This window comes from Mizuhopecten yessoensis, unplaced genomic scaffold (assembly GCF_002113885.1).
Source record: "Mizuhopecten yessoensis strain PY_sf001 unplaced genomic scaffold, ASM211388v2 scaffold7201, whole genome shotgun sequence".
Taxonomy (NCBI): domain Eukaryota; kingdom Metazoa; phylum Mollusca; class Bivalvia; order Pectinida; family Pectinidae; genus Mizuhopecten; species Mizuhopecten yessoensis.
In genome coordinates, this window is record NW_018406931.1 from 344708 (window position 1) to 372309 (window position 27602).

The 27602-nt window shown below is 33.6% G+C and overlaps 1 protein-coding gene and 1 pseudogene across 1 annotated transcript; one reads left to right on the top strand and one right to left on the bottom strand.

The window, feature by feature from the left end:
- Positions 1 to 10489: 10489 nt before the first annotated feature.
- On the bottom strand, positions 10490 to 17841 carry LOC110453206 (annotated as a pseudogene).
- A 2457-nt stretch (positions 17842 to 20298) lies between these two features.
- LOC110453245 (octapeptide-repeat protein T2-like) lies at positions 20299 to 20793 on the top strand. Its single transcript, XM_021502112.1, has one exon. The coding sequence runs from the start codon at positions 20299 to 20301 to the stop codon at positions 20791 to 20793; it is 495 nt and encodes a 164-aa protein (XP_021357787.1).
- Positions 20794 to 27602: the final 6809 nt, after the last annotated feature.

Sequence of the window (27602 nt, forward strand, 5' to 3'; positions counted from 1 at the left end):
GGTGTAATTAAAACCAAATATAAGATTGGAGAACATTTCTATCTAGTGTTGTTAGTTTGATCTTAGGTGATGGTATCTCTGAGTATTTTATTGACCATTAACGGACATCCGCATGTCAAAATTCTTCAATAAGATTCATCAGTTTGGATCAAAGTTTTAATTTCTACACAAACAGTGTACTATTAAACGTGTCGCAACGTTTCAAGACCGACTGGTCTCTTTGTCGAGCTATGACTATCGATAGGCGAAACGTCCCGGGCCGGGTGAAATTGAAAAAAATATACAATCAAAGTGCTTGTTAGAATTCTGTTATTTGTTATTCATGGTTATTAGATCATATTAATTCCCTGGTATAGATTTTCAAGATTTTCAAGATATATCAGCAAAGGCGATTAGACCTGGCAGAGGTAGCAGCAAACAAAAATGAACAATATTCCAGGAAAAATAACATTAAAATCTATGGTCTTTAGGAAAAGAAGGATGAGAATTAGAGAGATGTGTTCCCACAGAAACTTGACCAGATAACAAGTGTAAGAATTAACGGATACTATGACGTTGTGGCCATTCATCGAATACCAAATTTATCCTCACCTAGACCTGTTATTGGGAATGTTTTTAACAATGAAATAAAAACGATGGTTATGAAAAACAAGAAAATATTACGTCGAGCTGGTCTAAGAATGATACATGACATTACAAGGCCCAATGTAAATCTCATGTAAGTAGTAGGAAACAATGAAAACATTGAGTACTGTTGGTTCTTCAATTGCCAAGTGCATGGACTTTGCTGTGACCAAAGGACAGGGGAAATTTGGACTAAATGACAACATCAAGGACATTTTGTCACAACACATTCAGGGTGTGAATGAGCAGCAAACAAACACTGGACACTAACTCTGAAAATAATTATTGTGATATAACTGCACATGGTGATTAGGGTGGACCTCTGATCTGTCTATTAGTCCCAATCATCCAGTGGTAAATATATTTGAAGTGTAAATATAGGGTTCTGTTCTGTTCTCCGTATGGATATAATGCCATATACCCCTCTCATGGTAAGTGCTTCAACTACATGTGTATATTGATGTTTTTCATAAACTGGATTGCTACTTATTTCTAACTACCATAAGTGTTTCATTTTTGACACTCATTGTTAGAAACGAGTTGAAACGGATACTAAAAACTATGAAATTCCCTTGGTACAAAGATCAAATATGTAAAAAAAAAATATGTTACACTACCAAAGCACTTTTCACATGTATGTATGGATTACTTCCCCTTGCTGAAATGACATTAACCTGCCTAAGCTTGATCAGAGTTTGTGTTTTGATGAGAGTCCAATACAAATGTGTATAATTCACTGTAAGTAGTGTATAAATCAGAAAGATATTACATAGCAAGTGAATATCCAAATGTACAAGCTTAACAATTGAGCATGATTAAAAAAAAGTCCATGCAAATTTGGTCTGGGTAAATAACCTCATGTTTAGTGAAATATCCAACATACATGTTAAAGGGTCAATGTAATAGTAATTACTTTATGGTCAGTTATTATATCACATTCATATCAAATCAATAACAATTTGTTTGATGAATGCATTTCTGTACTGCGTTTTCTTGTATTAGTACATGTCCATGTGAATACGCATACTCACTATAACTGTTTAAGAAAGAAAGAAGGTTCCAAATTGTACATAACTTTGGAATGAAGTTTATTTAAACAGTATTTTATTCAATATATGGCAGTGACAAAATAATACAAAATAATCAAAGAGGATTCGAAAACAAGTACATAAGTACTTATATTAATTCGTCTCCTTATTAATAAACCTGGCAGTAGCACGGCACTGTTACATACATTTTGATTGTATAACAGACAAAGAGAAGAAGAAGAAATCAGGGAGATGAGGGTGGAAGGGGTGCATCAGGAAATGAAAGAAAGTGGTTACGAAGAGAATAACGAGAAGAACTGCATTACTTAATTGAATCTGGTTGGAATGTGATTCATAAAAAGGTTACCCTAATGAGCTTTATATAAGGATGCATTAAATACATTGGAAATCTCTAAATTGCCTTACGTTGATTCCAATCAAAAAGTATACTGATATCCTGCAAAATGCAAGAGTGTTGTAGTCGATATTAATTCAAGTATAAACAAGACCAATTAAGTCTAAATATCATACTGGCATGTCACAAGTGTTGTCGAACAACATAGGTTTCAAAGTTAATGTACATTGTTTAAACAATAGCAATAATTACATAAAAAAAAAAAAAAAAAAACTTTCACTAAAATCGTTTCGACTTAAATTTTAAAATAGATACAAGTTGATTTATAGTGGAATCACCGGATCTGAAACCCGACTGACAAGATGAAAATAGGGACTTGTCAGTTAAATAGTTATAAACATATTTATATATACACCTTTCCATTAATTTTACCTATGATAGACAAAAGAGAGATAGGACGGTAATTTCCGAGAACAGATGGATCATCTTTTTTGTGCACGGGACTAACATTCGCCCTCTTCCATTGCGATGGGAACTTATAAGTAGTAAGAAAGTGTCAACTTTAGAAAGTCTGTCACGATATTCGTCGTAGTTGCCTAGGTCATAAAGCCATACCTTACGTTTAAAACTGGATTTTAGGGGTTTTGAAATGTTAAGAGTGCAATACACGGGACAATGCTATCTAATAGGCTGATCGAGGAAATTTTCACCGACATGACACATGTTTACTAATGGATGAAGTTAATTATTAAGAATGAGAAATCTATACAATGTTTATTTCTAGGTGAAAAATGCTTATTATCATTTGTTTAAAATGATGTAATGTGTTATATTGATAAATGTACAGTATATCCTTAATATAGAAAGCACTGATTGCTCAACAATACAATTAAAGATATCAGGGTAATGATACCAGGAATATATATGAAGATATTTGAACGTTGCTACATGTAAATGATGCACAATGTTTTGAGTTCAGTGTTATGGAATGTCCTACGTTTAGCATATGTGTACTAATTTTGTTTCTATCTTGTTGTTAAAATTGTATTTAGATAATAATACTGAAAAAAATGCCATTTTTTTCTCCACCGGAATTCTGAAAAAATTACTATCAAATTGAAAATATATTTTGTATTTACTTAAGGGTGACAATCGTGTGGAAAATTCAGGAAATTGGAAGGAGAGATAATGTATGATTGGTTTCATGTGTGGTCTAATAAAAGGAAAAATTGAGCATCATAACTGTAAGGTATACTAAACAAATTGTCAACTAAGTATAGTGGAGATGAACAAAATCTGTATGCTTAGAGGACTTGTATGTATAACAATATGCCAAAACATGAATATTTTATTTGTGTAATTGTCTTTGTTGTATGTTTCTTCTCTCTTTCCTTTTTTCTGTTGTCAGATTGTATAGTTAGAGAAAGATTTGGCAGAGAGTGGAAGGAGAAATCCGGAAATATGATTACTGTCTTGAATACGGGTGCATATTACAGCTATTTATTTTCCTTTATTTTGTTTTTACCTGATTATAAAAATATGATAATTTTCTTAATTGTGATTTCCGCAAGCAAGTATATTGAGGGGTCTATTAATAATTTTATAAACATTAGTGGAGGGAATTAGTATCTTATCACAACTTGTCAGGGTTTAGGTGACAAGGTTAAACGTAAGGATATCTATTGTCTTCAAGACACACATTTTACTGAGGAAAACGAAGATCTAATACGGAATGATTAGGGCTATGATTGTTATTTTAATTCTTTTAAATCTAATTCTAGGGGGGTAGTAATTTTGATAAATAACAACTTTGAAGTGAAGGTACTGAAACAAAAGAAGGATTTGACAGGGAACATTTTGGCACTGGATTTAGAAATTGAGGGGAGAAAACTTACTCTGATAACTATTTTTGTTTTTGGTCCTAACTCTTTGAAAACATTGAGAAAACATTTTCATGACTAAAATGACAAAGTTAAGAGTGAGGCTTTCTCTAAAAAATCAGTTGGATCAGAAGGTTATTTGGTCAGAGGGAAAATGGCGTATGATTTTAAAAAACCAAGTTAACTTTAATGTCTTAGCTAATTGTTGTAGTGAGTATTTAATTAAGATTGGGACTAATTTTAATTGCGATTATCAATGATTTAGTTAAAGATATAAGAACTTCTTCCTTTTTCTCTTTCAATGAATTTTGTACTATTCATGGTTCAATAACAAATTCTCTTCAGTATCAAGGAGTGATAATGCGCATAAAGAAATTCCTTAATAATCACAATGTACCCAACAAGATGTTGAGTTAGCCAATCATACCATTAAACCTTGAAGTTATATTAAGAAATAAAAAAGGATCACAGGGGTCTATAAAGCTCTTATTCAAAATAATATCACAGTAACAGGACAAAATAAATGGGAAACTGTTCTTGATTATAATAAGGAAACATGGAAAAAAATATATGCTGTTCCATTCAGGGTAACAAATAACACAAAGTTACAATGGTTACAATTTCGAATAAATCATTACATTTTAACAACAAATTCATATTTATTTCAGATTGGACTAATAAATAACCCTCTGTGTGTTTTATGTTTTATGGAAAGGGAGTACAAAGTTCAAAGCTTTTTGACAAATTTCTTAAATGCCATTCCCTTTTCAATAAATAAATAAATAATTATTTTTGGATGTATCGAGCAAGCAGGAATTTATAATAGAATTGACAATGAAATTATTCTTTTTATTAATATATAATATATTTTTATATATACGAAACTAGATGTTTGCGAAGCTCACTTAATGTTATGGCTCTAGTAAATTTGATTAAAGAATATTACAATGTTAAGAAATATATTGCTTATGGTAAAGGAGAAAAATATCTCAATAAGTTTACTAACGAATGGCGAAAATGGATAAAAGTAGTTGAACTTGCCTAAACACTGATACTTTTTTTTCTCTCTCTTAACTACTAAATACAGTCCTTAAATTGTTAATTGCCTTTTCATCAACCACTTGCATTTTGCTATGAGCGATCTTTATATTATCATAAGTATAGCATACATCAATCGGACCTTTACTCGGAAAGCCTGACATATCCATCTTTCTGTGCGTCTGTCTGTGTGTCTGTCTCTCTATCTCTCTGCCTGTCTATGCCTGTGTGGATTTTGTATATGTCAGTATCCATTGTTTTCTTTAATAGCAATAAAGATAAAGGAATATAAAATATTGATGATGATGATAATGACAATTATAAAATAATAAATAAGGATCTTCATTCAATTTCTCAACAAAAGCATAAACTAATGATACCTAGTATCAACAAGCAGAGATTTAAAACAATGTGTTAAGTAATTTAATGATAAAAACAATTGTCTTTTGGCTAGAATATGAAATATATTCATTAAGTCTATAGGGGATCTCGCATATGATACAATCCAGTGAGGACACTGCGATTAAAGTCTACGCCGACATCACTTGACCGATAGTATGGGTTCGCCTTGTCCAAATACCAGTTCAAGGGAAGCGAGGTTTACACAGTTTAGATAAACCCCACTCAGTTATTTAATATATGAAGTACGATGATACCACTGCATTCTTCTTATCCAACAAGGTATTCATCAGTTGACCTTAATCACACGCTGCAAAATCCTGATCGGTTACTTGTGTGTAGTTCATAACTGGTAGCCAACCAGACAATTGAAGTCTGTAATATATTACAGTAGAGTCAGTTTAAGCGGAATACGTGTATATGTGTATTTATTTCAGGTCCCAACAGCATGAAGCGTTTTATATTGTTGTTTAGCAGCTGTATCCTCGACGTTAATACACAAGGACACATACACCGAATGCCAATACACAATTTCACAAGTCAGAATAAAATATACTACACCATCAATACAGTATGACACAATCTGGATTCAAAATTGACACAAAATATATCACATCGTAAATACACAAGGGCACAATCTTCACTTAAAGCTGTCACAAAATATACCACATCGTAAATACACAAGGGCACAATCTTCATTTAAAGCTGTCACAAAATATACCACATCGTAAATAAACCAGGGCACAATCTTCCCTCAAAGCTGTCACAAAATATAGCACATATTTATTACACAAGGGCCCAATCTTAACGCAAAGCTGTCACAAATATACCACATATCTAACACGCAAGGACACAATATTTATTCAACTATACACCACATCGGAAATGCGCTAGGGCACCATCTTTACTTAGGTTTGACACAACATATACCACATCTTCGATGCACAAGGAAACAGCTTTCACTTAAGCCGATACCAACCTTACCATATCTTTAATACACAAGAACACAATGTGGTTTTGAAGGCCCAAAACACCACCAGAAACTGAGTAGACACCAAATCAAAAGTCCGTATTATAAACTCCTACATAAACTGAGTACCAAACGTTCCGGAGGGTAAGCTCTTCTCGTAATATAAAGCAAACGTTCGTTCTTCTTCACTTATCAAAGATATTTAAGTCAATATGAATGCAAACTGCATTAGTAAAAAAATATAACTGCATAATTTAAGGCAGACATTGCTCAATAGTTTCCTTAATAAAACCAATGAATTTATCTTCCTCAAAGTCGTCATGAATAAAACTTACTGCATTACAATAGATAATAAAATGGGAAATGCACTACAAACAAAATATATCACTAAGCTAGCGCACTTCTCCACGGTTTATTCAAAGGTTGTTTAGGGTTAACCAGTCGTTAGGGAAAACTTCAAAATATGAATACAACAAAATTCAGAACTTCTGACATCAAATTTACTGCTTAAGATTGGTTGTAGCAATTAAGATAACATGTTTTGAGGATTTATTTTGCTTTGAAAGTTTCTGCTTCTTATTTGCCAAACTTGGAATTTTTCATTAACCACTGGTTAATGTTAACCAACTATTCGAGCAACCGGGCCTGCTGTTCATTATCAATGTGGAGAAGAAAGTACGGACTGTAATCCTTCTATATGCCATGGACATTTTAAACAATATAAGCTTTTAGTATTTAAAAAACCCCACTAACATATAAGACTATTTTTGTATTGATGTAAAGTAGTAAAAAACCTGACCAGTTTTACTCTAGTTATAAGAGAACGGTCCATCATCTTTATCTTCCTGGTAGCTTCAAACGTTGTTTCCGACATATTTTTGATTTTAATAGATAGTGATATTAGGCAGTAAATAAATAACAGTGGCTTTGAGACACATTTTCGTTGTCACTTATAATATACTACGCTAAATACCAGCATGGAAAGTGGTGATATTTGGTTGACCAGAGATAAGATAAGAACGTACAGGTCACAATATGTGTCGTGCCAATATAACCTCTTGACCACTTGACCAGTAAAAGTTTATCGTAGGACTGGATATGTATACACTTACAGATCGAACGGTACTTATGCAGCTGACATATATGTATGGACAGAAAACTCGGACACTTGCTCTAGATGTGGCCAGCGTACAAAAGTACAATAAACGACGTTTAAACCTCACGGTTCTTTTAGCTTTAATGTTTTGCTCTTAAATGTGTATTTAAATAAATGAAACCCGCGGACAATATTGCAGGTCCTGTAACATCATATTTACCGTAGTAAAGAAAGAAGAAGAAGAAATATAAACACGATCAGTAACATATTTTGTTGCCGAGGAAGTGTTGTTTCTTGCCATGAATTTCCCTTTCAATTTTCCTAAATCTTTAATCAAAGAGGGTGTTTGTTTTCAAAGTTATAAAATTAACTGACTCGAGTTTGATGAACATAGCACCCGACTTTCAGTCATTGGAAAATCCACCTTCAATTTGGATGGAATACTTATGTATTCATTTTATGGAATATAATTGTTTACATGGTATACCATCTTATTTACATTGTATGTAATGAAACTGTAAAGATATCGGACAAATTATTGTATATATTGTATAACATGTTATGCTGTTTCCATTGTACAAAAATATTATTGTAATCAATGTATGCTATGTACTTTATTTCAGATTAAGTACTAAATTTAACTATAAAACATGCATAACAAATAATTGATTTGCTGTATCTCATTGCAAAATTGGATAGAGCGACCAATGTGGGACCAGCTGTAGGAACTAAATAGATCTGCTGTACTTTTTTTTTATTATTATCTGGGATGTTTGCGATTTTGTTCAATGTCTCCTTATCTTTGTCTGTTCAATGACTCTGTCAATGTAAACGACTTTGTTCATCGTCTCTCCCTATCTAAAGTGATTGTGATTCAGTGTCTCTCCTAATGAAAAGCGATTTCATTCAATGTCTCCTTATTTTTAATGATTTTGTTCAGTATCTCTCTTTATGTAAAAAGATTTTGGTTCAGTGCCTCTCCTTATCTAAATCAATTGTGTATTAGTGTCTTTCTATATCTAAAGCTGTTCGGTAAATTCTCTCCTTATGTATTTTAGTTTCTCCTATTTTTGTCTTTTCAACTACTCTGATAATCCTAAGCGATTTTGTTTTTCTGTCTCTCCCTAATTAAAGCGATTTTCTTCAATGAATCCTAATCTTAAGAGATTTTGTTTTGTCGTCGCTCTTTATCCATCCTTGATATTCCAGGGGTTACGCTCTGTCAATCAATGTCTTTCCTTATGATGAAGGGATTGTTGCTGGAAGCTATGCATGAGGATTATGTGTTAGGAGCCTTACTCATCTAGTTGCTGAGTGCATTGGTGACAAATGATGAGGCCCCAGATAGAACGTGCTGGAACAATTGTTCTGAATGAATAAACATAACATGACTCACTACGTTATAGAGCAGCATACAATCCATTTTTCATGTATGGGTGTAAAGTTTTGATCAATGGCATTGTAGTTTTGTAGCTTTGCAGACACAGGTGCCTTATGTTTTGTTTGCTTACAAAGCTCTATCATTCTTTTAGACCGTAGATGCCATAGACACAATTCAATACTGATGTTTACCATTTTTTGAGTATTTAAATATCATCAAAAAATTAATAAAATTCAGCACATAGTTCAAATGAGTGTATGTATCGTGTATGTCTGTTTAATAAATAGAATAGCCACCTTCCAAGGTAAGTTTCTCTGAAATGTATGCAGAACTTTAGAATACCAGACGTGTTTCTGGAAGGCCGAAATGTAAAATACTGTTTAGAATCTAAAGTAGTAAACGAATGTTAGGGTCGATCAGTAGTGGCCGAACTCCAGGATCGATCGATGTTAAAACCGCGTTTGTTTCGCTGTGTGTTGACCATTAATCAAATCGCCGTCTTATGATATACCACCCTTTGGCTGCAAACATTTAGATGTCCTTGACTACAAATAGTGTGGAATAACAGAGAACAAAGATTTCTTTTATGATAACATTGTCCCCGGCCTATTTTTACAATCAAAGGAACCAAATAGCTTGCGGCTACTACCTCTAATTAAAGCCTTGGCCGTTAAATCTGACTAATGAAAATTTCTAATACAATCTGATTGCTTTCAAAGTGTACTTAATCAACGTAATTAATAATTATGTTGCCACTGGTTGGTGAGACTCAGAACACATATCGGAGTGTTTAAGATGTATATGTATATTATATTATATGGGGCAAAGAAGTAATTCCAACAGTGTGGACAAGTTTAGGTTGTTAAATTTTCGGAGCGATCGGCTCCTTTTTCAAGACACAGTGAAACAGAACAGTTACATGTACATATACATCATATTACAAGAAGATAGAATTGATATACTATAATTGAAAATATAGCTATTATATAAAACCAATAGTCCCCTCGGCTAAAGACAGCCGAAGGCAGCAATTACGCTGAGAGCATCGTGGACAAGGAACGCTGATGTATAGGACCTATTATTGCGCAAGGCGCACTGTCATATAGTGACTCACATTATGTATCATATAATATTTGCTCAGCACCTGTGGCTGAAGTGAGTCCCAGGGCCTGTGATGTTTTCTTACTTAGCAAAGTCAACTTACATATAAAAAAATAACATTTGTCACCACAATTACAATAAAATGATTGGTTTAATATATGAAGTTTGATATATTATTGAGATAGGTTTTTCGGAACGCAATTTTACTAAATGTTTGTATTTATTTTGATTGCTGCAATTTTCAAATTTCATTCTTTCTAGTTTGATGACTAAATCTCTTTCAGTATTAACTTTAAAGATTTGCATGTTAAGATAGCGTTAAGTCACAACAAGGAAATTTCTGTCAATTCATACAATTTCACTTAAGTTTAAACTGTATTAATTTCTTGTAATATACAAACACTATTCGTTTGCAACGCGTGCTTTGATTGGACACGGACCATGTTCTAATCTGAGATAGAATCATGATCAACCCTGTTAAGCTCCTCCAATCGCACTCAAGCCACGTCCCGTTTCTGACCAATACAATAAGGCGTCAAGCTTGCCTCTTAGCAAAACCCCGCTGAAAAGGCTAGCAGGCAACAGAACAGAAAGGACCGATGGAATGTATCTGTTGAATAAAGTAAAAAGTAAAAAGTAAAAAAATAAAGAAAGAAAGTGCTGGAACTGTATACACCGATGTACGTATTGTGTCCCAAAAACGACAACATTATATTTCCACATTCAAAATTATATTTAAAAAAGAATATTGCTGGCCTGCTTTACTGAATTCAATTCAAACGAACGTGTTTGACAAAAACGATTGGCGTCCATGTCATATACAAATTGTTTTTCAGAGGTAAATGGCAAAACTAGTGATATCTTACTGATACATAAATTAAAAACACATTGTTATTATAGACTAAAGTCAATCATTTTAATTCGTTCACTAAATATCTACATAGAAGACAACAACGAGCTACAATTAATAGTGGAACTTCCGGTTGTGTAATTTATTTAGTTTCAGTCTTTTTGTCCATAAAACACATAGACGGTTTGATAAACTTAGTCAAAATCTATTTAAATGTTTAAATTGTTTTGACAACTTATTAAAGCATTTTACCTACTGCATACGGTTTTAAGAATTTTAAGATGTTTTAGGTTTTTAATAGGTATGTAACTGCTTTTGAATTTACCAAATCTGAAATGTAAACATAGAAATTAAGATGTTACTGTTTTGATGTGTTCAGTGGTTAAAATATATTTTTGATATATACCAAGACGATATTTAACAGTTCATTTTAAAGATCATCAACACACCCTTCCTCAGATGACATTTAAACCTTGTCATGGATCGATGTAATTTTGATAGCATGTGTCATTTTCATTATCTGTCAAGTTTAAAGAAACAAGTAAAAAGAATAATATTTTAGTCATTTACTATCTAGTATTTCATTGTAAATGCATGTATATGTAACTGCATCATACAAGTTGCTATTTACCTACGGGTTAATTAGTAAAACAAATAAATACACAAGAAAAATAATTTTCACTCTCACACCATTGCAATCGCATTGCTGTCATAATGCTATAAATATTCAAAGATAACATTTAACCTTTGTCCGTAGACAGGGTATCTATATCAGTGTTCCGGACATCGCCGATAGGACAGATGACTTTACAAATATCAGTTAGGGCGAATAGCGTCATTGATGAGATAATATCAATTTTCTACAGCTAAGCAGTTCTCTTTACATGTGTGTATGAAGCCTTGAATTATCGTTTGTGTGTACATTATACTGATATACTACCAGATTTAATCCACAATACTTGCATCATGCCAGATCATAGCCAGATTTACACCACATATTTAGTCTGATACACCGCTAGATTTACATTACACTGATCTTTATGTATCCAACCTAGATTTTCCCTAGATTTAACACTAATACACGTTAGATATATGGTTAGATTTACACTACAAATAACACTAATATACCTTCAGATTTACACCATACATAACACTTAAATTACGCTAGATGTATATCATACATAAGTTTAATATATCGCCAGATTCGCAACACATATAGAACTGATCTTACACTATATTTACACCACACATGGCACCAACAAACAAACACGTTTACACAACACATAACACTGATCTTACACTATATTTACACCAAACTTGGCGATTATACACAAACACGTTTACACAACACATAACACTGATCTTACACTATAGTTACAACACATATAACACTGATAAACGACCAAATTTACACCAGATAATACAGTGATTAATGACCAAATGTGAACCTCTATAACATTAATACTACGTCAGCTTTACACCATACACCACACTTATACTGATATATCACCCAAGTTACAACAACCAATAATTTGATATATCACCAGGTTTAAACCCGCACATAATAATAATCTTTCGCCAGGTGCTTCACACTCGCACATAATTGATAACACTCTAGGTTAACATAACACATAACTGATCTACCTGAAAGTTTTACCTCACATAACCTTATCAACCTCCAAGTTCACACCACGAATTTAACTTTATCAACCACAAGAATAAACACCCATGCTCAACACTGAATCACCGCCAGATTTACACTTCACATAAGAATAATTTTCCGTCGGGTTTACACTCATAGATCATACAGATTAATCTTACGATCATGTTTATAACACAACATTGATTCAAAGTCATATTCACACACACTGTTACACCATCAAGGTCAAAAAGCAAAAGCAAACAATTTTCCACTCCAGAGTGACAATGCCAAACACACAAACATGTAAATATTAAAAACAGCAGCTATTGCACAGTGTTTACATTTGTTTCAGCATTCAAAAAGCACAGTGAGTATCTTAATTCAACTGAAATCGCTCACACGCTGTCAATTTAGTATTTTGATAACGTCATATATCCTGAAAACAAGGATTCTATCCAAACAGGAAGTAATATCACCGATGATGCATTCTACATCTTTTCGATTTTAATTTGGTTTGCATTTAAAGTTCTCGATAGAAGGCACATACTATTGTTTATTGTCATTTAAACATCCTTCTTGGTGACTGAACCGTTCTGCGACTTGTTCTTGTTCGAGTCCTCAAAGTTCCAGTCGACAGGGGTGATCATCTGCTGCGTCTTCTTGTAAGTCCAATATGGCGTCATGAGGAATGTGACGAGCACGAGCTGGGTGTACAGGGAAATAAACATGGCAGTGGGCATGGCGGACCAGATTCGCTCCCAGTTTTGATAGGTCAAGTACCACAAATAACATTCTGCCACAGATCGTAGATGGAAAGTGTGCACCAAGAAGAATTGATTCGCCTTCCACAAGAGAGAGTCCGCCTGACCGGCTTTGAGGAGAGTCCAACAGATTCCGGAGAAAGGCGTACTCATCTCCAGAATAAGACCCTTCGTACCGAAACAGTGTGTACTATCCAGATACAGGAGTAACGAGTACCCACTCAGAGAAAGCCAGTGGTGAATGTTTAAGAGAACGCTGGCTTTCTTGAACACGAAGTCAGATATAAGTAAAGTTCCACATTCAAACACGAAAAACCCGACGGTCGTTGTCAAAGCAAAGTAACTAGTAGGAGTTGTAGAGAACACTGGATCTTTTACAAGTTCTGTGTCGTAGAAAATGGCCCATATCCCAACGACAATACAGAACATTCCATAGGCCCCGCGGACTACCGCCAGATTCCAGAAGATCTTCTCCTTTTGCCTGAGGTTTCTGTACGTTTTTGTTAGTGATCCCAGAGTACCCGACACGACGCATAGGACAGCGAAGAATACAAAGGATGAACCAACGAACTTGAGTTTGACATAAGGATTACGGTAGTCTGCTTCAGCCAAGTAAGGGTGAATATGTTCTACTAAACCCATCCTGTAATCCCTGTGTTGTACTGGGATGTGGTAACCTAAAATATAAAGCACAATGGATAAAAATACGTTATACCAACCCATCAACACTTGACGGAAAATATAACATGAATTATACAAACGGACAAACTATACCAAAATATCAACACTTAATGATGAAAGAGATCACAACATCAACACTTATGGATAAGATACCGCAACATCAACAATTGAGGAGAAAATAAAATTACCACAGCATTAACACTTATGATTGAAAAGATACCACAACATTAACACGTATTGATAAAAAATAACACAGCAACCGCAATTGTGGAGAAAAATTACCACAGCATTAACACTTCTGAATGAAAAGATTCCATAACATCAACACTTATTGTTAAGAAATACCACGGCATCAAAACTTACGGGAATAAATACCAAAGCATCAATATGTACAAAGAAAAAAACAGCATCAACACTTATGAATATAAAAACCATAACATCTACACTTATGGATAAAAATACATCAACAGCCTTTATTGATAAAGGATATCACAACGTGAAAACTTATGGATGAAAAAAGACTACAGAGTCAATATTCATGGACAAAATATACCACACCATCAACACTTTAAGATAGAAATACAACAACATAACCACTTAGGAATAACAAAATACCACATCAACGCTGATAAATAACAAAATACCATATCAACGCTGATAAATAAAAACCCACAGCATGAGCACTTACGGATACAAATACAAGAGTCAACCCCTAGCAGACAAAATATACCACGGCATCTACACTAAGGACAAAATAAAACAAATTCAACACCAACTATCAAAATATACAACAAATGCATCACACAAGAACAAATTATTAAAACAGAAACACATTTTAGCAATTGGAAACAAATTAGGAAATATGTTGCGTATTTAAGGAATTGCATTCCTAATCTAATTAGTTTACCTCACCTATTTACATAGTTATACTATCGATTTGATAAATAATTGTAATCTGAGGGCAGATCTGGGCCAGTATATGGACCCTGTGATCTGAGGGCAGATCTAGGCCAGGATATGGACCCTGTGATCTGGGGCAGATCTGGGCCAGTATATGGACCCTGTGATCTGAGGGCAGATCTAGGCCAGTATATGGACCCTGTGATCTGGGGCAGATCTAGGCCAGTATATGGACCCTGTAATCTGAGGGCAGATCTGGGCCAGTATATGGACCCTGTGATCAAGTCAAATTCGTTATAACGATGATAGATTATTCAAATTCCAAGATTTTCAATGTTTGATATTTGGAGAGACTTGAAATTCTAGGTCAAGAATTGTTTAAACTGTGTCTACAATTTAAGTGACTTAAGGGTCCCTATCCCACTGCACTATGGGTTTTCCTATATATAAAACAACAATTTTGTGACACGTTGTTATCTTATCAGAAATATAAAATTCTGGAGATGATGAATATGGTCCTTATATAAATTTATTAGAATACCTTTCTCTGGATCGGTGAATGATTTCTGGAGTATCCAAAAACAACCGTACAGTCCAAGGCCTTGGTCCAAACTGATGTTACAAGCATAATCAGGNCTATCTAGTAGGGTGGTGTTCTATCTAAGCTGGAAGCTGATCATATATAATTTAATAATACATCACATAAGACTTTCAAATTTTCAATAGCAAATGTTAAAATTTAAAATATTTCAAAATTAATTATATAAATATATATATTAAATATATCCAGTCTGTAGTCATTGTGCTGCTGATATAACATATCATAAGATGAAATGTGTTATTTTATTTTGTAATAATTTTGTACTTTAAACATATTATTAAAATAACAATACAAATAATCATAAAATGAAAGTTTTCTTTATTATTGTAATAATTAATAAGATACCTAAATACCTAGGAAGAATGGTTATGTGTGACTAAGAGTGTGGTGTTTAACAGTTGATAATTAAACTTTAAAAGAAAGATTCATCTAAATTCCTAGATGTTAGAAGTATATTATAACTATCACATAAAAATCCTTTAATATCTATAATTATTCAAGTTATCATTTCCATCCTGGTGAGCTGGAAGTGATCACAGCCTATGCTAATTAGTGAGATAACGATGAGTTTTACCATTATCTAAGCACACCTTGAGAACCGGACGATGGACTTTATAGAGTACGCGAACGCAGCATCAAATCTCCTACATCTGGGATAATTTACAACAGAAATGTGTGACACTTGACTGTCGGAATGTAGTGCATATTAGCGATAATAACAGATCTTTTTTTTTGCTTGGCCTTTTTCTAATTATGACGCAACAATTCCACATATTCTGTATTTCGGCATCATTTGTTGGTGTTTAAATAATACATAAAGTTACTGGTGCAATTGGAGGGTAAATCAATTCATAAATATTATTTAAAATGACGTCTTATCTACAAAGCTTAGCTGTACTGTCCACGTGTGCAGAAATGTGATGACATGATTCCACAGAAGATAAATCAATATGTATGTTATTATCAATAAAATATTCCGTTGATTTGAAAAAAATATTCATTACTTAAAGAAAAAGATCGCGTGCCTAAATGTTAAAAATAAATAAATCTGAACGTGGATTCGAACTTGCACCGTTCACTTCTTCTGGTCAAAATGAAATTGCGTTACGCATTCGGCTACACTAATATGGAAATACAATCTGTTTTAGCCTAAAAACAGTTTTGAAAAACTTGATCAACCATGTTTTTCATGATTTTGAGCACGTTACTGTCATACGATTTATTTTAACGGAATCAAAACATTTATTCAAAAGTTGGTCCTCTGATGGGAAAGTGATGAAATTATTTTGTTTAAGTCTGGGAAACCCCATTACATTAATAGATATAGTGAATATGGCTATATTTACAGTATAATATTAACAATACCCAATATTACAGCAGTTCAAAAATTCATATTCAATTGGTTTGATATCTATTTTTTACTCATTATTTTTTTCCCGTATTCATAAATGCCGACTTGGGGAAATATGGGGAGTTCTTTAAGTACATATTTTAGCTTGTATTGTATTTGGTTGACTGTAAACTCTTACTATTTAGTTATTAGTCATGTATGACGTATCATGTGTATATGCATAAATTATTTTTTAATTATTAACATCATTTTGATACACAGACAATTAAGTGTTTATTATTTTATTTTAACGACAAACAAAGAAAAAGCTTCGTAAGTTTAGAGAGCTAATGGTACAAACAAATAGTTCCACATATTATAACTATGTCACTGGGTGGAATTAATTAAATGAAAGTTTGTAGTTTTAAATACGCCAAATAACGAATATAATGAGATATTAAATTAAAGTTCAAAAGCACTTTTATCATAAAAATCTTTATGATATATACAGTAACCTCCCCTTAACTTCCGTTTGGATACCACCGGCTAGAGCGATAGTTAGTCTCGTTCAACCAGACGCTTGATCACTTGTAATTCTCTGATCGGCGTAGCTTGCGCAGACAACAAGAGTCTGGTTGAACGAGACTGGAGCGATAGTTTAACAATCTGAAGCCCACGGTTTGAATTGCGTTCTGGTCCCAGCAGAATTTTTTACATTCAGAACATTTTTGTTAATTATATTTCGTTCAATTCATCTTTATCATTTCAAACAAAGGTTTCTAACATTCCCGCAAGGTAAGGTATGGCTTATCAAAGCTATATTCTAGCCGAAAAAAGAAGTGTTTAATACAAAGTTTCCGTTTTTGGCAGTGCAGGGGACCTCAACTAAAAGAAAATTCGTTTGATCAAATATTTTAAAGAGTTTGGTTTCATTTCTCATTAAATCTGCACATAGTACTCATAGCGAACTTAGTTATTCATTATGTTCTGACCCAAGAATTTATATTACAAGGGTCAATTTCGTAAGAATGGATACACGTTATATATCGTTATGTCGTCAACCGTTATCACCAAGACCAGTGTTCAGCGATTAAATGCATACCTGCTGTTTGGTCAGTGTGATGTATCCAGTGTCCAGTATATGTACATACCGTGTTATGTACAGTCTCGTCTACAGCTCGCCCCCATAGTGGTGTATCACCGACAGTCACGAGGTGTATAAAATCACGGGGTGGCCTATGACCAGATAAGATGTATACACATGTCGTAGGACATATACTATATGTATAATGTATACTGCTATCACACGGCTTACAGGTTCACTCCCGTTTTATGTAGAGGAAAAGATTAAGAGGTGCTATCAGCAAATAACCAACAACTCGGTCTGTAGAACTAGGGAAATTATCATAAAGAAATTTATGATAAAAATGCTAAATGAACTTTAATTTAATATCTCATTATCTTCGTTATTTGGCGTATTTTAAACTACAAACTTTCATTTAATCTATACCATCGTATGACATAAATATAATCAATATTCTATAACTGTTTGTGTAAATTGTTTCTCCTTAACTTGTGTCAAATTAGATAAGTTCTATTTATGCAGCTTTTCCTTTAAAGTCGACATGTGTCATTGTTGTCAGATTAACATCATGAGAGTATTATCCTAACTATGTCTGGGTAATGATGAGGATGATTGAAATGTCATATAATGATGATAATGATACCAGTTTGATGATGACGACATCAGTGTGATGATGCTGATAGTATTATGAGAATAATGTTGATTTCAGTCATGATTATGATGATGATGATGATAATGATATCAGATTGATGACGGCAACAGTGTGCTTACGATATTATTGTGAGAATGATGTTGATTTCAGTCGTGATGATAATAATAATAATAATAATGAAAAAGTCTATGTCAATTGGATGATGATTTTGTGTCATGATGGATATATCAGTGGGATAATTATGATGACGATAATGATGATGATGATGATGATGATGATGATGATGATGATGATGATGATGATGATGATGATTTCAGTGTTTAGTGTCATGAGGATGAGGATGATGATGATGATGATGATGATGTTTCGAGTGTCATGATAAAGATATTGGAGTGATGATGATGATGATAACAAAACATTATGAAATGATGAATGAGTATATGTGAATGCAGTGAGCGTGTGTATGGGTGTAAGGGAGTATGGAAAAAATAATGTATCTATTTATGCATATTGTACAAGAAATACCTTTGAAAAATAAAAATAATACAAAAAAAATAAAAAAATATTTATGAGCATTTTTTTGTGTAAAAAACCCCACAACAAATGCATGGACAAAATTTACTTATGATATCGTGAGAATGATATACATATATTTCTAAAATAGTTGACAATATTTTGTTGAATTTGGTGGCAAGAATATTAAAACAGTTTCCATAGCAATAGAACAAACTGCACCAGATTTGTTCTGTGTTTTAATGAGGTTGAAGAGGTGACTGGTAATAAAGACCTTGACAAGTCCTGAAAATCCACTTTAAGGGTCCCTGTCCCGCTACAATGCGTTTTGTTCTATATATAGTTACCTCCCCTTAACTCCGTTTCAGAAATGACTTATCAAAGCTATTATAATTACCGGAAAACAATTACCAATATTTAGATACATTTTGGCTGTGGTACGGGGATCCTTAAGATACTATAAGATATATATGTGCGTTCATTGCGAGTAACTTCCCTTCTACATGTACTTCGTATTGTGCAAGCGTTAACACATTTGCGCATTTATGCTAAAAAACAGTGTTTAGATTTTCGGTCGTAAATATTATAGACTGCCTTTATTTCCAAATGAATTGCACAAATATAATACAGTATACCATTTTAATAAATTCAGTTTTTCAATTTTAGGAAAATCTTATCAAAAATGGTTTTTATTATATCTCACGTTATATACGTTACCTGACATTAACAAAGTAAAGTGATTTCAACCTCCCGTATACAGTCAGTGATATCCTATCTCTGATTATATATATATATACGGATTTTCGTCGATTTCATGTTCAGAGTATTCTCCCTTAGTTGGATATGTTAAAGTTTAGTTTCATACAAAAAAACATAGTTTATACAACAATAAACTTGTGGGATCCCGTCTACCAATTTCTGTTTTTATACTAAAATGGCGGAGCAGTTGGAATACTGTTGATATTATGCAATTCAATAATGTATAAGTAGTAATCATATTATCAACTTTATTACAGTGGTGACACAAGCCATACCGATAATAATGAGACAAAACCTACATGTTGGTGCGAAATGTATGGATCTATTTCAAAGCGTGCATAATAATCTACGAAAGCCTAGAAGGGCTTACTTTTGAACGGAAAATAAAGCTTAAAATAGCGTTTTGCTGTTCAATTGTTCATCATTTCCTGTGCTAATAAATTCCCCCTGTTCAATCCTTGTCTGCTTGTATTTCCGTTTTCACTATTCCGCTCAAACAAAGAAAGACCAAGCTCATTTTCCACATACATTTTCACATACAATTATATCGATATTGCGACAGTGTATATTGTTTTGATAATCGAATATCGATAGACATATAGCTTTTAAATATTTTCTGAACGTGAGAGAGGGGAAGGAGAGAGAGAGGGAGAATGACGGAGGAGGAGAGAGGGGGAGAAGGAGAGAGAGGGAGAAGGAGAGAGAGAGGAGAGAGGGGGAGAAGGAGAGAGAGGGAGAAGGAGAGAGAGAGGAGAGAGGGGGAGAAGGAGAGAGAGGGAGAAGGAGAGAGAGAGGAGAGAGGGGGAGAAGGAGAGAGAGGGAGAAGGAGAGAGAGAGGAGAGAGGGGGAGAAGGAGAGAGAGGGAGAAGGAGAGAGAGAGGAGAGAGGGGGAGAAGGAGAGAGAGGGAGAAGGAGAGAGAGGGAGAAGGAGAGAGAGGGAGAAGGAGAGAGAGGGAGAAGGAGAGAGAGGGAGAAGGAGAGAGAGGGAGAAGGAGAGAGAGGGAGAAGGAGAGAGAGGGAGAAGGAGAGAGAGGGAGAAGGAGAGAGAGGGAGAAGGAGAGATAGAGGAGAGAGAGAGAGGAGAGAGGGGGAGAAGGAGAGAGAGGGAGAAGGAGAGAGAGAAGAGAGAGAGGGAGAAGGAGAGATAGAGGAGAGAGAGAGAGGAGAGAGAGGGAGAAGGAGAGAGGGGGAGAAGGAGAGAGAGGGAGAAGGAGAGAGAGGGAGAAGGAGAGAGAGAGGGAGAAGGAGGGAGAAGGAGAAGGAGAGAGAGAGAGAGAAGGAGAGAGAGGGAGAAGGGGAGAGTGGGAGAAGGAGAGAGAGGGAGAAGGGGAGAGAGGGAGAAGGAGAGAGAGGGAGAAGGGGAGATGTAGTAATTTAAATTGATTAGATTCATGAATGTAATGCTGAGTGTGCATGAAAATGCCAATGATTTCTCGTTCCGAATTATTTGAATCGCCAAATGAAGTAGGTTCATGGTAAGAGCACTAAGAGGTATGTATTTGACTTGTTAGGCTCACGATAAAGTTTACCTCTTTGTTCTATATATATATATATATATATATATATATGAGTTTAACTGTTTACTCATGCATGTACAAAGTTTATATTAATTTAGATTATATTTCCATCGGATATTTCACGTTTTTTAAAGACAAGTACAGAGTACCATGACATCCGTAAGTAAGACAGATCATTTCTATTTTGAATACATTTAGATGTGAAGTTATCGACATGAATATATGGCTCTAAAGACTTTACCCAAAATACATTAACAATGTCAGCTCAGTTAAGTAAGTAAATGATTGATAAAAATCCATTTGCATTTGATTTTTTCTTGCCTTTTTGTTGTTATAGGCATACAGACCCATATCTTCTATTTTATTATAAAACTTAAGGTATGTTTTCCCTTCCAGAATGGTAGGAGCTTTGTTTTTTTAACTTACATGAATATAATATAGTATCTCATAATGAGCAATAAAAAATTAATCTTGCTCCATGTTCTTTTTCTATTACACCAAAAATAAAAGTTGTTGGGTGTCTTGGCAAGGTAATTTGGTACTTATTTTCTAGCGTATCTATCAGCCATAACCAATTTTTTTTTATTATACTGCATTCCCAAAAAAGATGTATAATAGTTTCTCTCTCATTTGTACAAAATGTGCATCTTTCAGTTTCAGCTAATTTGCATCTCATTAATTTTGTGTTGGTGTAGATGATCCTGTGTATGATTTTATACTGAAAGCTAAAAAGTTTTGTGTCATCAGTTATGGCCCTTGGAATCGAGTTAAAATATTCCCAAGATTCTTCACTAATATTACTATGGAGATCTTCTTGCCATTTTCTTTGACTATTCATCGGTTTTTCAGAGATAGTTTGGAGAAGAATATGATAGAAATAATTAGTACCTTTATCATGTGTATTAAGATAGATTATTGATTTATAAGTTATATAAGGTATGTCACCATTTATATTCTGCAAAATGTCTTTCCAATTTCTTGGTATGGCATTAATAACTCCATAGTAATCTATAAAATTTACATTTATATTATACTTTTGAGAAAAAATATCACAAGACATGAATTGATTATTTTCTAATAAGTCAGAAATAAAAAATACATCTTTTTTACACCAGTTTTCATAAAGAATGCAATTATTGCCTCTTTTAATTAAATAATTATACCAAATTGGTTGCGAGACCACCTTCTCTGGGGTTGTGGGGGACACATTTTCTTGCATAGAGGCCCAAGCCGTAAACACTTCCATCCAAAAGGTATTAATTTTTTTGGCTAATAACGTTAATCCGTCTTTTGTCATTTTGAAAATTTTGTCGCCTCCAAAACACTCTAGTTTGTCTAATAATAGTGTTTTCCATGCTGCCTGATTTGAGGGGGTTAATATTTTTTTAATCCAAGACATCTTGAGTGCATGACAAAAAGTTAAAACATGTGGGAGACGTAGTCCCCCATTATGATAATCACTATACATTACATTTCTCTTGATTTTGTCAGGCTTTCCATCCCACAAAAAATTGAAAAAACATTTTTGCAATTCTATTATGATATATGAAGGTGGGTCTGGAAGAACAGTTAATGTCTGGATGAGGATAGGTAATGCTAGAGTTCGTATAACAGTTACTCTTCCTATGTATGAGAGATTTCGGAAAGACCAATTTTTCAATAAATTTTTGACTGATTTTAATTTTTCATTGTAATTGTCTTCAAATATATTTGGTTTTTGAAAATTGTATTTTATTCCCAAAAGTTCAAAAATTCCCTGGTGATTCCATAATAAATTTCTTTAAGGTAGAAGTTCCAACCCACAACCCCGTCTCGCCCCAATCCAAACTGCTTTTTCAACATTTATTTTGAGACCTGATGCTTTCGCAAAATTGTCCAAAATGTCTAAAGTTGTTGCAAGGGAAACTGGATCATCAGATAATGTGAAAGATGTGTCATCTGCAAATTGGTTAATTAAATATTCTGAATTATTGATAGTAATGCCATTTATATTTGGGTTAAATTTTAGAGCTGAACTAAGTAGTTCTACACATAAAATGAATATATAGGGACTTACAGGGTCCCCCTGTCGTACTCCACGTTGTACATCAAAAAAATCAGAACAGTGTCCATTATTTATAATACAACATGAACTATTTTTGTTAAGAGATTTAATCCATTGGATAATGGATGGCCCGAAACCATAAAATTGTAGAGAGTCGAAAATAAAATTAAATTCCAAAGAGTCGAAGGCTTTTTCGAAGTCAATCAATAAAAGAAGGCCTGGAATATTATTTTTTTCTGTTTTTTCTATTAAATCAGCAATTAATCTAGTACATTCCCCAATATATCTTCCTTTTAAAAACCCTTTCTGTGTATCACTAATGAGGATGTCTAACACTTTCTTTAGTCTGTTTGAAATAACGGATGAAGCAATTTTATAATCCACATTTAAAAGCGTTATAGGTCTCCAGGTCTTCATATATACTGTAGATTTACCTTCTTTAGGGATACAAGTTATCATACCACGTCGTTGCGAAATTGAGAATTAACCATCTAGATGTGCTTGATTCAGTGAGCGAATTAAAAAAATATGTATATCTGCCCAGAAGAATTTGTAGAATTCAACAGTGTATCCATCAATACCAGGTGATTTATCAATCATTTTTTCATATTTTTTACTGAGAAAAGACACTCCCGGTACTCTAATATACCTTCTAATTGATCACTTTGTGCAGCTGATAATTTGCTTATGAAAGGATTTGAATCATCGAAAAAATTGTGTTGATTATTTTCTGTTTTTTTTATATATAAATTCACATAATAAAGTTTCTGTTCTGCCATTATATCCTTAAGATCAGTAAGTTCCTGTCCATTTTCTTTAATAAGTTTGGGGATGAGTTTTTCCTGAAAATGTCTTTTCTCTAGATTGCAAAAATATTTAGTACTTTTTTTCCCCTTCTACTTTCCATCTTGATTTTGCTCTTAAAATAATACCCTTAATTTTTCTCTCCCTAAGTAATCTTAATTCATTCTCGAATTCCTCAATAATATCTAATTGTCTGTTTTCTGCTTTGAACTCTAACTGTTTTTCTTCTAGGCCCCTTCCCCTTTTTTTTTTGGCCGAGTAAGCAATAGTCTTTCCCCTTATTGTGAATTTGATGGTTTCCCATAACAAGTTATTGCTAATCGTAAATGTTAATAAGTCCCTATTTTCTACTTCAGGATTTTCTGCATATTGATTAAGTACTACATTTATACATTCTTTTACTAAATTTACATAATCTGGATCTCTCAATAAACTATTGTTAAATTTCCATGTTCCTTTACCCCTATTTTGTGTTATGAATTCGAGTTCTATTGATATTGGACAATGATCTGACCTATAGCTTATCTCAATATCACTCTTAACAACAGTAGAAACCAAATCTGAAGACACTAGAAAATAGTCTAATCTTGCCTGTTTTCTGTTTGGTCCATGCCAAGTAAAGAAGTTTACATCTGGGTTTTGCTCTCGCCATATATCAATGAGATCAAAAGTATCTATAATATCTATAATTTTACCCTGATTTACTATATTGTTTCTATTTATGTAGTTTTTCGTATCCTTAACATAGTTTTGTGGTGCATTCCAGTCACCACCTATGATGATAGATGTATTCTCGCATAATTCAAGATGATGCGAAAGTTGATGATACAAATTAACATCTGTATTATTTGGTCCATATACTGCCACTAAAGTTAAGTTTTTATCAGATGAAATCAAAAGAATATTTAAAATTAAGAAATTTCCATTTTGATCCTCTTTTTTTGACAAAAATTTGAATCCAAAAGAGTTTTTAAATAGGATTGCTACTCCTCTGCTATTTGACGTATATGAACTAAACCAGGCTTCATATCCCCTTTCATTTTTCCATTGATTTTCAACCTTTAAATCTGAATGTGTATCTATAAGAAAAACAATGTCATATTTATTCCTACATTTTTCAAAGAAATCCCTTCGTTTTATTGGATCTGAAGACAACCCTCTACAATTTAAGCTTCCGATTATAAGCCCTTTAGCCATGGTCATAAATGCATCTACATGGTTCTATATATTTCTTGCAACTCAAAAAGAAATGGTAGTTGTCTTCAACAGGTAAGCTACTTGTACACTGTTGATCATCAACCAAATTAACTCGATATAGGTATTTTTTTAAAGACTTGAACGGTTTCTTAATTTTGTATGCGAAATTTGTTTTTCATCGCCATAGAAATAGTATTTAGGAACATTTGTCAAATTTGTATTCTGGATACAGTTTCTGAATGATTGTAATGTAAGACTATGTTTATTATTAACAGGCAAATGATTCCACAGTGTAAGTGTTGAAGAAAAGAAGGAAGAGATAAGTAAAGCTTCTGTTTTTGCAAGATCAAATTTATCTAGTCACTTATCTGCCCACAGTTGTATCTTTACATGATCCAAAGATAAAAGAGAAGTATCATCGGCAAAAAGTGTCGATAGACTTTCTTAATTATCTGTTTTATCATTAATATAGAGTATGAAAAATAGCTGGCCGAGAACCGAACCCTATGGCACACCTTTATTAGTTGCCAAAACAGAAAATGTTCTGTTTTCCAAAGAAAACTGGTTGGGATATATCAGTAGCATAATTTCATTAGCCAGACCCGTAAATTTCCTGAGATTCTATAGCTAGCTAATTTCACTACCAGCTCCTTATGTCACACTCGATCAAACGCTTTAGAAATCTCAACAAAACTAAACAAGTGTACGAGATATACCTGAACACCTACATGTTGGATACGATATGAGACATCTTGATGGATTGCACATGTGGTTCAGTAAACGCTTACCCTCCCAAAGTGCGTGGTTATCATCCTCCAACTTATTTGTGGGATCTTCTTATGTTTTGTTGTTTTAATTTAATGTTGGTAAGTGTTTTGTACTGTTGTTTATTGAAGCTACTTGTTCACTTTTCTTTTTCTTTTGTTTTTTGTGTCTTTTGTTTGTAATTTGCTCTTAGTTTTACTGTTATGGTTATGACTAATGCGTTGAAATATGATATCATTTTGTTGAATTAACGTAAAGGAAAGAAATAATTGCATTCAAGTTTATATCATTGCGATATTTGTTTGAGATATCCTTGTCTCACCCTTGGGTTGAGACGGGGGTATTCATCACTCAAAATAATGCAAGGTTTACAGAGCCATTTTATTTGTCAATGTTCGAATGTTATGTTTGAACATCATTTTGCTTATTGCTACATAACATTCGAACAATCTCCCTTCAAAGAAAGACAAACTTATAAATCTTTGGCATATCATATTTTATAAAATGCTCTGATTCAGAAACAAAATTAGCCGATTTAATTTTCTTCGTAAGGATCAAACCCAGGTTATGTAGAACATCCGTGTTCAGTGTTCCGTATCCTCTCATCGCCATTTTAAATATATTTGTGTTAAGTGAACTTGCTTACAAGAATCGCCTAACGTAAAGCTTTAGTTTATGCCCATTTTCAATGGATGTTCCTATTGTAAAGGAATTGAACCTGTAAAGATTCCTGACCAGTCCCAGTCGGTGCAGCATATGCCCTGGGCCACCGTAATGATGTGTTCCCTTTTGATTTGGTGTCTCGTTTACATTCATTGTTCAATGTTTGCCCTATTTGTATCTATAGTGAGTTCGAGTTAAGCTTTTGTTAACACTTCGGTATTCTCCTGTTGTTTTGTGTATCAGTACCGAGTTCGAAGTTTGTCCTTTAACCATAGACATTTGATTATAGTATGAATATGAATGAAAAATGTAAAACATGATGCTGCTTACCAGTGTCGTATTAATGGTGTGTCTTTCTACCACTGTGCAAAAGAAAAACGTTTTAATAAGGAGTAAGAGGTGAAACGTGAAAAAGAAGACACCGCTTGCTTTTTTTTCTTTTCATCTAAGTCCAAAACTTGACCCTATTGAATATGTACATAACCTATAAACTTTGTAAATATTATTTATATAATTTGTTTAAATACATAATATAAATGTAGGTGAATGTTATCTTTTCATTATTAAATAGAAATTTTAACTTCCAATTTGTTTAGTTTTTGCCTTTTTTGTGGCAAAAGAATTAACTGAAATGCAAAAATGTTCTAGTGACGTCAGGCTCGAGAAACATCCTGCACCATATTCTTAAATGCTATGTCCGATATAAGTGTATGACCATTCTGAGTTGATATACTACACGAAAGACATGTCAAAACATCACAGTCTTTACAGTGTAAAAATCACCTCCTTACTTCTATTAACAGAACACTTTTTTGAGTCCGACATGTGCTTTGCGCTGAAACTCTGCCAATGGTATATTAGAAGCCATTGGTTGAACTATGCTGAACGCTTGTACAGTGAAGATGATTATGGCATCTTTACCCACCTTATCATTATGTCCTGGCCTAATGTAGGACCAGGTACTATT

Bases quoted from the DNA above. Each gene is read 5' to 3' on its own strand.
- LOC110453245 (XM_021502112.1), top strand. From the start codon at position 20,299: ATGACGGAGGAGGAGAGAGGGGGAGAAGGAGAGAGAGGGAGAAGGAGA.